Genomic DNA, 12,865 nt, shown 5'->3' with positions numbered 1-12,865 from the left:
TCTCGAGTCGAGTCTGACCGGTCTACGTTGACAAGGCAATGCCTCCAATTATACAGCATGCTCCGGCCTGCAAGAGAAAAATCAATTTGCTATGTATATTTATTTATTTCTTGTTATGAGAGTATGGAGGGGAGGTGGTATGCACATTTCTGAAGGCTGGGAAACCCATTGCAAACCAGAGAAGACTCTGTATGAAGCCTGTGATTTATGAGATTCTCATCCTCTCCCTCTTTTAAAACTAAGAACAGCCACAGAAGGAATTATCTGGATCTAGACCACAGCCCGAGGGGAGTTATTATTATTAATTTTAAAAGAAACCTATACCATGCAACATAAAATAAATTGCTCGGCTGAATTTATACATAAACATAATAAAACAACCAGAAAGCTCATTAAAAGTACATGCAAATGGGGCAACTGCAAAACAGCACGAGCAGACGGAAACATTTAAAATGCTGGAACAAAGAGGTAGCTTTTAACTTGATATCCAGTGTAGCGTAGCGGTTGGAATGCCATACTAAAGGTAAAGGTAAAGGGACCCCTGACCATTAGGTCCAGTCGTGACCGACTCTGGGGTTGTGGCGCTCATCTCGCTTTATTGGCCGAGGGAGCTGGCGTGCCGCTTCTGAGTCATGTGGCCAGCATCACTAAGCCACTTCTGGCGAACCAGAGCAGCGCACGGAAATGCCGTTTACCTTCCCGCCAAAGCGGTACCTATTTATCTACTTGCACTGGCGCGCTTTCGAACTGCTAGGTGGGCAGGAGCTGGGACCGAACAATGGGAGCTCACCCCGTTGCGGGGATTCGAACCGCCAACGTTCTGATCAGCAAGTCCTAGGCTCCGTGGTTTAACCCACAGCACCACCCGCGTCCCTTGGAATGTCATACTGGGACCTGGGAAAAGCAGGGTTTGAATCCCAACTCAGCCAACATAGCTGAATGGTTGACCTTGGCCTAGTCAATGTCTCTCAGCCTAACCTACAGGATTGTTGTGATGATAGAATGAGGAGGGCGGGGAGTAACCCTAAGCTTCTTAAAAGAAATGAGGGATATAAATGTAGCAATGACATAAACTTGGTGCCTGAATTATAACACTGCCTGCCATGCTTGAGAGGAGAGGGCATCCCACAAGAAAGGAACCACCACCAAAAAATGCTCACTCCCACATTGCCACACAACAGACTAGCAGCAAAGCATGGAGATGATTCCCTGAAGATCTTAAGGCCCAGCTGACCCTTCTCCTTCTGTACCATTTTCCTGGTGAAAATTGCCCCCGAAGCTATTTGCTGCTATTGGCGGAGGAGGAGTGGGGGATTCTCATCAGGAAAATGGCATGGAGGAGAAAGAGTTAACACTCCCTCCCATGTGTATGGCATGGTCAGCCAGTCATGGGTTTCACAGGACCCCTCCAGAAGGAGTTACTCTGCTTTCATCTTGATTAGCTTGCAAAAAGCTTACGCAGTGATTAGACTATGCCCAATATCCATTGAACATTCTTATGAGACTCTTAATTTCAGGGTCATAGGTTTCAGGCCCAGACTGGGCAAAAGGAATCCTGCATTGCAGGGGGCGGACTAGATGGCCCACAGGGTCCCTTCCAACTCTACAGTTCTGTGATTCAATACAGTCATGAGCACTCATACTTCCTTCATCCTGGTTTGCTTGCAGGGTGATTACGTGCCTTCCCACGAGTCGTTTGTTCATCCCATACGTTTCCCACTTTCCAAACTGCAAAGAGTCTGATGTTTGTTGTTGTTGTTGTTTTGTGGGGAGAAAAGGATTTGTTCTTCTACCCCAGGCTTGGGGAATCTTTGCCTCTCCAGAGGTTGCTGAACTACAACTCCCATCAAGCCCAGAAACTGTGGCCAATAGCCAGGGAGGATAGAAGTTGTACTTCAGCAACATCTGGAACAGCAATGGTAGGACGACAGAATGCTTTAATCTGCTAAGGTAAAGGTAAAGGGACCCCTGACCATTAGGTCCAGTCATGGCGGACTCTGGGGTTGCAGCGCTCATCTTGCTTTATTGGCCAAGGAAGCCGGCATACAGCTTCCGGGTCATGTGGCCAGCATGACTAAGCCACTTTTGGCGAACCAGAGCAGCGCAGGGAAACGCCGTTTACCTTCCCTCCGGAGCGGTACCTATTTATTTACTTGCACTTTGATGTGCTTTCAAACTGCTAGGTTGACAGGAGCAGGGACCGAGCAACGGGAGCTCACCCCATCGCGGGGATTCGAACCGCCGACCTTCTGATCGGCAAGTCCTAGGCTCTGTGGTTTAACCCACAGCACCACCCGGTCCCCTAATCCGGTACAGTTTAATCCTCTACAGTTGTGCAAACCTCAAGTTTTCATCCATCCTGAAAATTACTGACAGTCTGGAGGTGCACATAGAGTCATTTAGCGAACCATGTGTTGTTGAACTCAGAGTGTCCCATTTTGGGCTGGGTCCTATTGGGGTATTCTGGCTAGGCATGTCCAAGATTCAGGTCAGTGCACAGATGGGGGCTTCAAGCATGGGGGTCAAATGCAGACACCCAGGCCAGTCTGGCCTCTGGGGCTCTTCCTCAGCTACACCCCTTCTTCCAAGATCACACCCACCACCTGTCTTGCTTTGCACCCTCCTTGAATGTTTTTGCCTGACTGGAATGTATTTTTCAACTTTGATAATAGTTATTGCTTGCTTGGATGGATGGCTAGAGAAGGCTATGCAGGTGTGTAAAGAAATTAGCCTACAGTACAAAAGGAAAAAAATTGCATCAATGCCCCACCCACTTTTGCATCTGGCCCTACCCAGAATTGTCATGTGGTCCCTGGGAGATTAGCAAGTGATTAATCAGAACCACGGAGAGCTCACTGGGAATCTGGATGCACAAACAGGATTGATACCAGAATACAGGCATACCTCAGGTTGAAGTCACTTCAGATTAAGCCTTTTCAGGTTGCGCTCAGCGGTGACCCAGAAGTAACGGAGCGCATTACTTCCGGGTTTCGCCGCTCATGCATGCGCAGACGCTCAAAATGACATCAAGCACATGCACAGAAGTGGCAAATTGCGACCCGCGCACATGCAGGCGCGGGTTGCGTTCACTTCAGGATGCGAACGGGGCTCTGGAACGGATCCTGTTCGCATCCAGAGGTACCACTGTAACTGAAAAACCGGGGGCTTAGAGGGTAACCAGTGGTCTGCTGTTGACTGAGCACTGAATAAGTGTGGGAAAGAGGTGTGTAAAAGGTAAAGGTAAAGGGACCCCTGACCATTAGGTCCAGTCGTGGCTGACTCTGGGGTTGCGGCGCTCATCTCACTTTATTGGCCAAGGGAGCTAGCGTACAGCTTCCGAGTCATGTGGCCAGCATGACTAAGCCGCTTCTGGCGAACCAGAGCAGCGCACGGAAACGCCGTTTACCTTCCCGCCGGAGCGGTACCTAATTTATCTACTTGCACTTTGACGTGGTTTTGAACTGCTAGGTTGGCAGGAGCAGGGACCGAGCAATGGGAGCTCACCCTGTTGCGGGGATTTGAACCGCCGACCTTCTGATTGGCAAGTCCTAGGCTCTGTGGTTTAACCCACAGCGCCACCCGCGTCCCCTAAGAGGTGTGTATGTGTTTAAAACTCCACTGCCCCTGAGGGACCTGCCCATGATATAAAGGGGCAGTACTCTATTATGGCAGCATGTGTGGGCGTAGTCTCAATGGACTCTTGGCATAGTGTTGCTAATAGCTCCCCTCCTAGTCCTGACTACTCCTCTGGCATATCACATGCCAGTGTCCACCATTACTTTGGCCTAGTGCCAGCATTCTCTAGGCACTAGAAACTCCCTAGCCTTGGACAGGCATACCTGAACTGGTGCAGCAAGACTGTTACTGGAAGCCAAGCAGGGTCGATCATCTACTTAGCATACAGAAGTTTTGAAATTCCAGATAAGGTTGGGAGAGATTCCCTGGAAAGCTGCTGCCAGTTGCTGTAGATAATATTGAACTAGATGAACCAATGGTCTGTTCTTTTATAAGGCAGCTTCCTGTATTCCTGATATGCTACACCCATGATGCAATACCCAGCCAAGGAAAGTGTGTGTGTGTGTTCCTAGCAGGTGCAGAACCAACCAGGATCATCACCCACACAGTCAGGATTGACAAGTGTTGGCAGGCAATGGCGATGGTGGCAGCAGGGGCCCTGACAAGGTGGTATTATTCCTGGTGGGCCCTGGCAGTTGCCTGAGTAGACCAGGTCCTGACACCAGGTCTGGTATCCCAGCATGGCTGGGATGCTTATGCCCCATATGCTTGGTGGATGGGTAGGTCTTCCTGGGCCGCAGATGGGTCTGGGGCGGTTGGAGAGTCAGGTACCTCCTTCAAAGCAGAGGATAGAGGTCTCACTGCCCCCTGGAATTTTTCATCAGTAGACATTTCTAGTGGGACAGCTACTTCACTGATTACCCCATTTACTTAAATAAATATCCGTTTCATTTCTGCCCCACTTTTCCTCCAATGAGCTCGAAGCAGTGTATATTCTCACCCCCCTACACACAGGTTTTTTCTCACGATCACCCAGGAAGGTTAGGCTAAGGGAGAGTGATGGGTTCAAGGTCCCACAATGAGATTCATAGCTGAGTAGAGATTTAAACCTGGATCTTCCCAGTACTAAGATGATCATCTAACAGTTAGAGAGACCTACCACTGCACCACACTGCAATGATTCAGGACTATAGTCACTGAGTCCTTGGAGCTCTTCTCTGGGGGTTGTGGGGCGGGGGACGTCCTGGTCTATGACACAAATCTGTGGCAAGTTCTGGTCTGCAGCTATGATGAGGAATGACTCCAAACATGCCAACATTTCCCTGAAAAAGCCAACTAATCTTGACTTACCACCCCACTTCATGAATTGCTCCAGGCTCGTCTAGAAGAGATGTGCTTTGTAAAGGCAGGATGATGACTCCAGTATGGAATTGCCAGTCCCTTGCAGCTCTTACCCCTAAAGTGTCATCTCTTCCCCCCCCCCCCTCCAGCACACTGCATTTCTTTGGGAAATAAATCACTAATCGGCTCATTACTCATTATCTAGTGAAGTGCCTTTCAGAAGGGTGGGTGAAAAATAGGGAAACTGCCTGTCTAAAGGTGTGTCCAACACATTCCATTTCTCATCATGGTGGCTGATTTAATTTGTCTTCTCCCAATACCCAAAACAGTTTACAACAATTTTTTGAAAACGTAATAAGCATCTTCCTCTTTAAAAAGTTAAAAGCATCTCTACGATCAGTTGCTGTTCAAACATGCAGGAGCATTACAATAGCAATTCACTACTTAAACGTGTGTGTTTTTTCTGGCGAGGTCCACATTCTGTTCAGAGCAATCTGTCAGGGGCCACATACTGGCCTTTGCAGTAGCCGAGGTGAAACCAGAGACAAAAGTCTTCTGGTTGAACCAATCTGGAAAGCCAGGTGCCCACTTGCCATGAGGGAGCTGGACAGGTGGAGCAGCATTCTTACAGCCCTTGTCTACACAATCAAGGAGTCCCTGAGTGTGTCTAGCACACACACACAACCTTTCCAGACCCTTGTGGTTCACTTGCAGGTCACAGAGCGGCTTCAGGGAGTAGGGAATTCCAAGTATCAAAGATGATCATTACAGTGGTACCTCGGGTTACAGATGCTTCAGGTTACAGACGCTTCAGGTTACAGACTCCGCTAACCCAGAAATAGTACCTTGGGTTAAGAACTTTGCTTCAGGATGAGAACAGAAATTGCGTGGCAGTGACGCGGTGGCAGCAGGAGGCCCCATTAGCTAAAGTGGTGCTTCAGGTTAAGAACAGTTTCAGGTTAAGAACAGACCTCCAGAACGAATTAAGTTCTTAACCCAAGGTACCACTGTACTTTGGAAAAGAATGCATCCTATGCAGCACTTTGAAAGGAGCTTCAGTTTCAGAAGCCCCTTTCCAAGCCCAACAAACCCTCCTTCTTTGGGGCAGGTGGGTGTTGCTTGGCTGGGACAGGCCAAATGGGGAGGCTTGGTGGGCCTAATTAGGCTTGTGGCCAGAGGTTACCCACCCCTGCTTTAGATGATCATAAATTCTAAGAGGAAGAAGAAATGAATCAAAACCCATTGGGGTTGGCTGGTGATTCTTTTTCAACTCATTCCGACCTCTGACTCACCACTTGAACACACAAACCAACAATGAGCTTGGAGTGAGTTCAGGGGGTGACTGCATTTCAACCATTTATATCTCATCTTTCTACACTGAAGTGTTCATAACGTGTCTTGCAGCAAAACACCAACAACTAAGAAGCTTAAATACAAATTGTAAAAGCAGATCAACAAAATAATGATTGAAACATTCAGCAATTAAAATATTAGTAGAGAAGCCAGATTAAATCAATGCTCAGGGGAATGGGACAACGTGGGAGCCAGCTGCACCTCCCTTGGCAAGCTGGTCCGTCAACTGGGGCCATACCTGAGAGGGTCTCCCCTCTCTCAGGTCCACTCAGAGCCTCAGAGGGTCTCCATTTATTAATGTTATGTAGAAATATTTATAAAGCGTGCAATCAAAAAGTGTACATCAAATAAAATTTATTTTATTTGACAGAATTTGCACCCCACTGAATCATAAAAAACTCCAAGCAGTTTACATAAAATTTAAATGTAATATAAAGCAATTATCAAAACATGGTGAAAATTCCTAGGACAGTTTATGGCGGTTTGCATATTGTGCAGCCAAGATCTGTCACAAATATGTCGCTGAGTATGGATCTGAAACCACCTCTTAGGGCTCATCCATACTTCCGCTTGTCCCACTTCTTTTCCCCATGGAAAAGCAGCCCTTTTCTGCTGAATCAGAGTCCAACAACATCTGGAGGGCCACATTTTAGGCCATGTATACCAAACCATCTCTCAGGAGTTGTCTCTGGGAAATTACAGATCTGCATAGGCAGGCTGGATGTGAGAGGCAAATGGGCTTGGGGAAGGGCTTTGGTTCTCTGTTAGTCAGTTGACCACTTCTCTTGAGAATGGAAAGACCACACTGTTCTCCTTCTCTTTTTAGGTCCTTGGCGATTGGCCATCAATATTCCTCCTTGGGAACTCAGCCCATCCTTTGTGGCAGCATCCCTGGCTTGGTGCCCAAGCAACTACGGTTCTGTCGGAACTACGTGGAGATCATGCCCAGCGTAGCCGAAGGGGTGAAAATCGGCATCCAGGAATGCCAGCACCAGTTTCGCGGTAGGAGGTGGAACTGCACCACTGTAAACGACAGCTTGGCTATCTTTGGGCCAGTGTTGGATAAAGGTGAGTACACAATGTTCTAAAATGAATGACAGAGATGATCAATTTGAGAAAATGGAATTGGGGGGGGTGAGAGTTTAGCTGATGAAATCTCTTGAGAAATAGACAATTTCTGTGTGTTTTTTCCCCCGTCTGGGGAGTCAGACTGTGCTTGTGGTTTCAGTTATGCTCCAATGCAGTTGTTGTTGTTGTTGGCATCCATCTGTCTTGACATACAGTGGAGTGCACCTCTGGGGGTAAAGTCAAACCGCTGTGTTAGCAGCACCAAAGTGACCTCCCTGGGCGCAAGCCTGGGCAGTGTGTATATAGGGCCTCAGCTGCCCAGACGACAGAACCCTCCTCTCGGCTTCACGGATGTGGTTCAAGGAAAAGCAGAGCAATATGTTTAGCATCAGCTTTGCTGCAGGAGTTGCTGGAAGGAGGCATGCAAGCGGCTATCCAACTGTCTTAGGGACTCCACTCTGGATTTGTGTAGGGTTTTCTCCTTAGCCTTTTCTTCTCCCAAAGAAGGCAGTAGAGGTTTAGGATCAAAGCTTTCCTTCTCCTACATGGGCTACTTTCCAAGGCTGATGAGCCCCATCTGCCCACTTCCCTCTACAGCACATGCAGAAACTACCTTCTTGACCATTGGAGCCATTATTGGTCTCGTCCACTCAATCTACTGGAGCAGGTCTTCACATGCAGGAGATGTTCCTAACTCACCAAGGTTTTGAGACCCACCAGGTATCCTCACCTAGTTTAGTCAGGCAGTCGAAACAGTTTCCTGGGGTGTGACTGTTGTTGCATGCAGTGGTAGAATTTTGAAGACAGTGGTAAGCAGGCATTGATACCTGAAAAGATGATTATTATGCCCAGGGAGGGTAGCTGGGGAGTGCAGTGGCCAAGGGCAGATGGCCAAGGGCGGAACTCGTTCTAAGATGATAGGGTGGCTATCACCATCTGGTTGCCACCACTGTGTGCACATACAGCACTCACAGTGCTGAGTTTGGATGATGTTGTGGAATGTTCCCAAACATTCTCAGTGATTAGATGCAAGTTGACAGTTAGAGATGTTTGACCATGTGCAGATTTGGTGACAGACATATAAGATTAACTTGGATGGGAGGTAAACCTTCCACAGGACGTTGGGTCAAGAATGTCTATGTGTTTTTGATAGGAAGGAAGCACCAAAGCACAAATATTGAGGAAGTCTGGGTGCCAAGTGAATTCAGATGGAAGTAAACCAAGGGACATGGTGTCCAAAACACAGGTTGGAAGGCTGAATGCTCTATATGGCTTTGAAAATCTCACCCAAGATATAGAGATACTGGTTGGGGAATCGGGATTTGTTCTCAAAGGTGCACTCAGTAATAAGGTTTGCTGATGTGTAATGCATGAAATGGGACTTAGACTTCCTTATGCTGGCATTCATTTGTTGATTTAGTTTATTCGTTTATCTACCAGTTAGTGATTTGCATGAAATATGGAATATAAAGTTCCCAATAAAAGAAGTTAGCCTAATTTTTTTCAAAATAAAGTCAGCAGTACACACACACACACACACACACAGAGAGAGAGAGAGAGAGAGAGAGAGAGAGAGAGATTATAAAATGAAATTACATAATTACATATTAAAATACATGTCTGAGTAGGTTTGCTTAAACAAATATTTTTTTAGCAGATGCTAAAAACAGTCCAGTGAAGGACTCTGCTGAATATCATCAGGCAGGGAGCAGTCAAATGACCACATTATGGGCTAAGGGAACCCTTCAAGTAAACTGTTTCCAAAACTGTTTCCAAGCTGTACTAGGCTTTATATACATTGAATTTTGCCCTGTAACAAAACAGCAGCCAGTGAGGATCTCTGAGCTGAGATGCAACATGCTGACAGACTCTCACTCCTGCCAGCAATAGTGCCACAACATTTTGCATTAACTGCTACTTCCTGGGCTAAGTGAAAGGGAACCCCACATAGGGCTGCTTGTCCTGCCATTTTCTGCCAGGAAAGTCCACTCAGAGCAAACGTCCACCGGGTTTTATGCAGATTGATGTTTGCTCCAACTCATAGAATCACAGAATCATAGAATTGTAGAGTTGGAAGGTATCCCAAGGGTCATCTAGTCCAACCCCCTCCAATGCAGAAATCTCAACTAAAGCATCCAGAGGTAAAGAGGGGTTTTCCCAGGGAAAGCGGAGGGCAAACAGAGAACTACTCAGACCCATGGCCAGAAAGCACAGCACAAGCGGAAATCCTCTCGAATTAGTGCTTTTTAGGCATGATACAAGTGGAAGTGTGGACAAGCCCACAGAATGCATTGCAGCATCTCTGCATTCAGTTATAGGTAAAGGTAAAGGGACCCCTGACCAATAGGTCCAGTCGTGGCCGACTCTGGGGTTGCGGTGCTCATCTCGCTTTATTGGCCGAGGGAGCCGGCGTACAGCTTCCGGGTCATGTGGCCAGCATGACTAAGCCGCTTCTGGCGAATCAGAGCAGCGCACGGAAGTGCCATTTACCTTCCCGCCGGAGCGGTACCTATTTATCTACTTGCACTTTGACATGCTTTCGAACTGCTAGGTTGGCAGGAGCAGGGACCGAGCAACGGGAGCTCACCCTGTCGCGGGGATTCAAACCACCGGCCTTCTGATCGGCAAGTCCTAGGCTCTGTGGTTTAACCCACAGCGCCACCCGCGTCCCTATATTCACAGTTATACGTATCCCCAAATTCATTTTTTGAACATGACCTCTATTGAGATCAAAAGCCAGAGTCCTGCAGAATAAATAGTCACCTTTGGAAGGAAGCAACTTTAGCATAAACACAGGCCTGGTTTAACTGGACTGAACTTAAGCCTCTCTGGGTGTAATTATGGAAATAACAGTTCCCCAAGGGACTGACACTGCTGTTAAGATTAGCTTACCCTAATGCTAGAGCAAACACCAATTGACCTCCCGTCAGAAGTGCAAGGCGACCCTTAGAATATGTTTAAGAGAGTCCATCTTGATGGTGATTTGTACGGTTGACCTTCTAAGTTCACCCTTGGGGGAGAGAAAGGCTAGGGCTTTCACTAGCAAACAGTATATAGGGAAACTGTAGAAAGGACTCTCCTTTCCTTATTTATGTGTACTGAATGAGGCTATGAAGTTGGTTATAGCAATTTGTTAATAGCAATTCCTAGTTCCCAGTTTTGATTCAGTTGCAGTGGAGGAACTGGGCTAGCCTGGACATCTCTGTACCTGAAAATAAGCCCTAAACTACCCCAAAATTATATATCTCCACCATCAGCTGACACTGCCCCGCAGACTGCTCTAGCGGTGGTGCACCCCAGAACAAGCCTTAAGAACACAAGAAGCTGCTCTGCAAATTTCCTAGATAAGATCTAGGGAAATAGTTGTAGCTCAGTGGATGCAGCAACCTTGTTCTTGCAACCAATCCATATTGTATACGTACTTCATACATATCCAATAAGGAAACTTAGTGGCAGAGCACCCAGTTTGCACATGAAAGGTCTCAGGTCCAATCCCTGGTGTCTGCAGGTAGGGTTGGGAAAGAATCTTCTCTGAAATCCAGAATAGTCCCTGCCAATCCCAAATACTGAGTTAGAGGGACCAATGGTCTTATTTAGTATAAGCCAGCTTCCTATGATCTAGTATGGGGAAGGGCTGTAGCTCTGAGGCACAGCAGTAACTGGGACAGAAAGCCCCAGGTTCTTAGATACCATTGTGTGTCACACAGACCTCAAGGCCGTTTCCATACAAATGTAATTATAATTACAAAATCAACAAAAATTCATAAAATACAAAATGCACGCCTTACTTTATAACCATTTCATGACATTTAACAGCAGTAGCAACAGACAAAAATAGTCAACCTCCAGAGATTTTTAAAAACAAATGAGCTTTCACCAACCAACGAAAGCACATTGATGTTGTGGCCATGCATGCTTTCAAGGGGAGGCATTCCACAACTGGGGAGCCACTGCAGAGAAGGCCCTACTCCAGGTCCCTTTACAACAAGCAACACCAGTGGGGCCTCCTCTGCTGTCCTCCTATATACAGAGCATCCCACTCTGACTCTCAGCTTCTTTACTTATGAGGGTTTGATTTCATGGTCTGGCTCCAGTGATGAGCAAATCTGCCCATTTCAATATCTTCCATTTTTTTTCATTTTTCCAATCTAAAATTAAGTCCCCCACCCTTCCACATCAGTTTGCAATTTAAAAAATTACATTTGTGAAAATTCATTAGCATTTTAGTGTCCATTTCTCCTAATTTACATATTTTTGCAAAGTAATTTCCCCTAATATACGTTATTTTTATGAATATATGCATTTTAAAGGCATACTACTATAGTATTTGTATTTTTGTACACATTACTAGGCTGAAGAACTGCATTGCAAAATTCAGAGACATGCAAATTTCAAAGGATGGCTGCGTTTTGGCTCATGTGTTGTTTCCGAAAGTGCATATTTGATAAATTTGCCTCTGAATGCAAGTTGAATAAAATTTCTCCCCCATTCCTACCTGGGTCCTCAATAAACCTACCCCCATCCTGAAGGTCCCACATTTCCTAGGCCCTCTAACACCACAGCTGACCAATAGCCAACCCATATTTTGTGATTTGCACTAGAACTATGTGTAGTTTGATTTTAAATTATATTTGAGATTTGTTGCACTGGAAAGCAGTGATCTGTGGGTTCCAAACAATTTGGGAGTCCTTTGGGAAAAGTACTATCAGGTCTGTGCTTGGCTTTGGAATCTTCTTCTCTGGGCCTTGATGGGCTTTTGCAAAGACATCGGGTCTCTCCGGACATCCTTTCTATTGTGCATGCATGAGGATTTGTGCTAATTCTGGCATCAGGGTAGTTATACGCAATCCCACTTTCAATACTATTCATGCCTGCAAGAGTTCAGGGCAGACATACTGTTTCATTTTCGATCGGTATATGTCCTGTAACTTCCTGCTGAAATCCTGTACAAAAATTTAATACCACAAATGTTCCAGGTTTGTTTTTTGTCCCATTTTTGTTGTGCTGTGGAGCCCCTGGGCAAAAATAATACATGGGAAACTTGTGTCCCTAGGACTATCTCCATCTGAACTATTAAAATTGGATTTAATTTCTGCCAAGAGAATTATAACTCACAAATTAGAGGAGATGGATTTACAATTTAATATTGCGACAGGTGGTGGCACCTGTTCGCCGATAAACCTTGGCTTAACACCACCAATGAAACTTCCATCTTATTTAACTACCTTATCTGTGGTGACGCACAGGTATGCCTTTATAAAGGCTAGATTCAATGTTTTCCCATCAAACGTGTTGGGTAACAGACTGTCCAACGGACAGATCTCACTCCTCTGTGACTGTAAAAGTGGATCTATAGAATCGTTATATCATATAATCTTCTGTTGTCCATTATATTCAGCTTCACGGTCCAAGTTTCTGGCCCCATATTTATCGAGAATTGCTGACAGACCTCAGGAAGCCCAAATAATATACTTATTAAACGACGAAGATACAAGTAGATCCCTTGCCGTCGCTAGATACCTGATTAATGTTTTATTTCAAAAGAGGAGAAATGGATCACTGTATGACTCTGATAGCTTAGCTAAAC

General features: G+C 46.1%; 2 protein-coding genes across 2 annotated transcripts in view; one reads left to right on the top strand and one right to left on the bottom strand.

Annotated features, from left to right (window-relative positions):
* LOC310746244 (uncharacterized protein) overlaps window positions 1-12,865 on the bottom strand; it is a 213,151-nt gene that overhangs the window by 54,327 nt on the left and 145,959 nt on the right. The gene's annotated exons all lie outside the window — the stretch shown is intronic.
* The window catches only part of WNT3A (Wnt family member 3A), a 90,177-nt gene that overhangs the window by 40,958 nt on the left and 36,354 nt on the right, over window positions 1-12,865 (top strand). Inside the window, exon 2 of the mRNA XM_083579983.1 lies at window positions 7,037-7,278. Coding sequence (XP_083436109.1) covers window positions 7,037-7,278 — 242 coding nt within the window. The remainder of the gene's footprint in view (window positions 1-7,036; window positions 7,279-12,865) is intronic.

This window comes from Podarcis filfolensis (assembly GCF_964270895.1).
Source record: "Podarcis filfolensis genome assembly, chromosome: 12".
Lineage (NCBI taxonomy): Eukaryota > Metazoa > Chordata > Lepidosauria > Squamata > Lacertidae > Podarcis > Podarcis filfolensis.
This window is presented reverse-complemented; position numbering and strand designations above follow the sequence as displayed.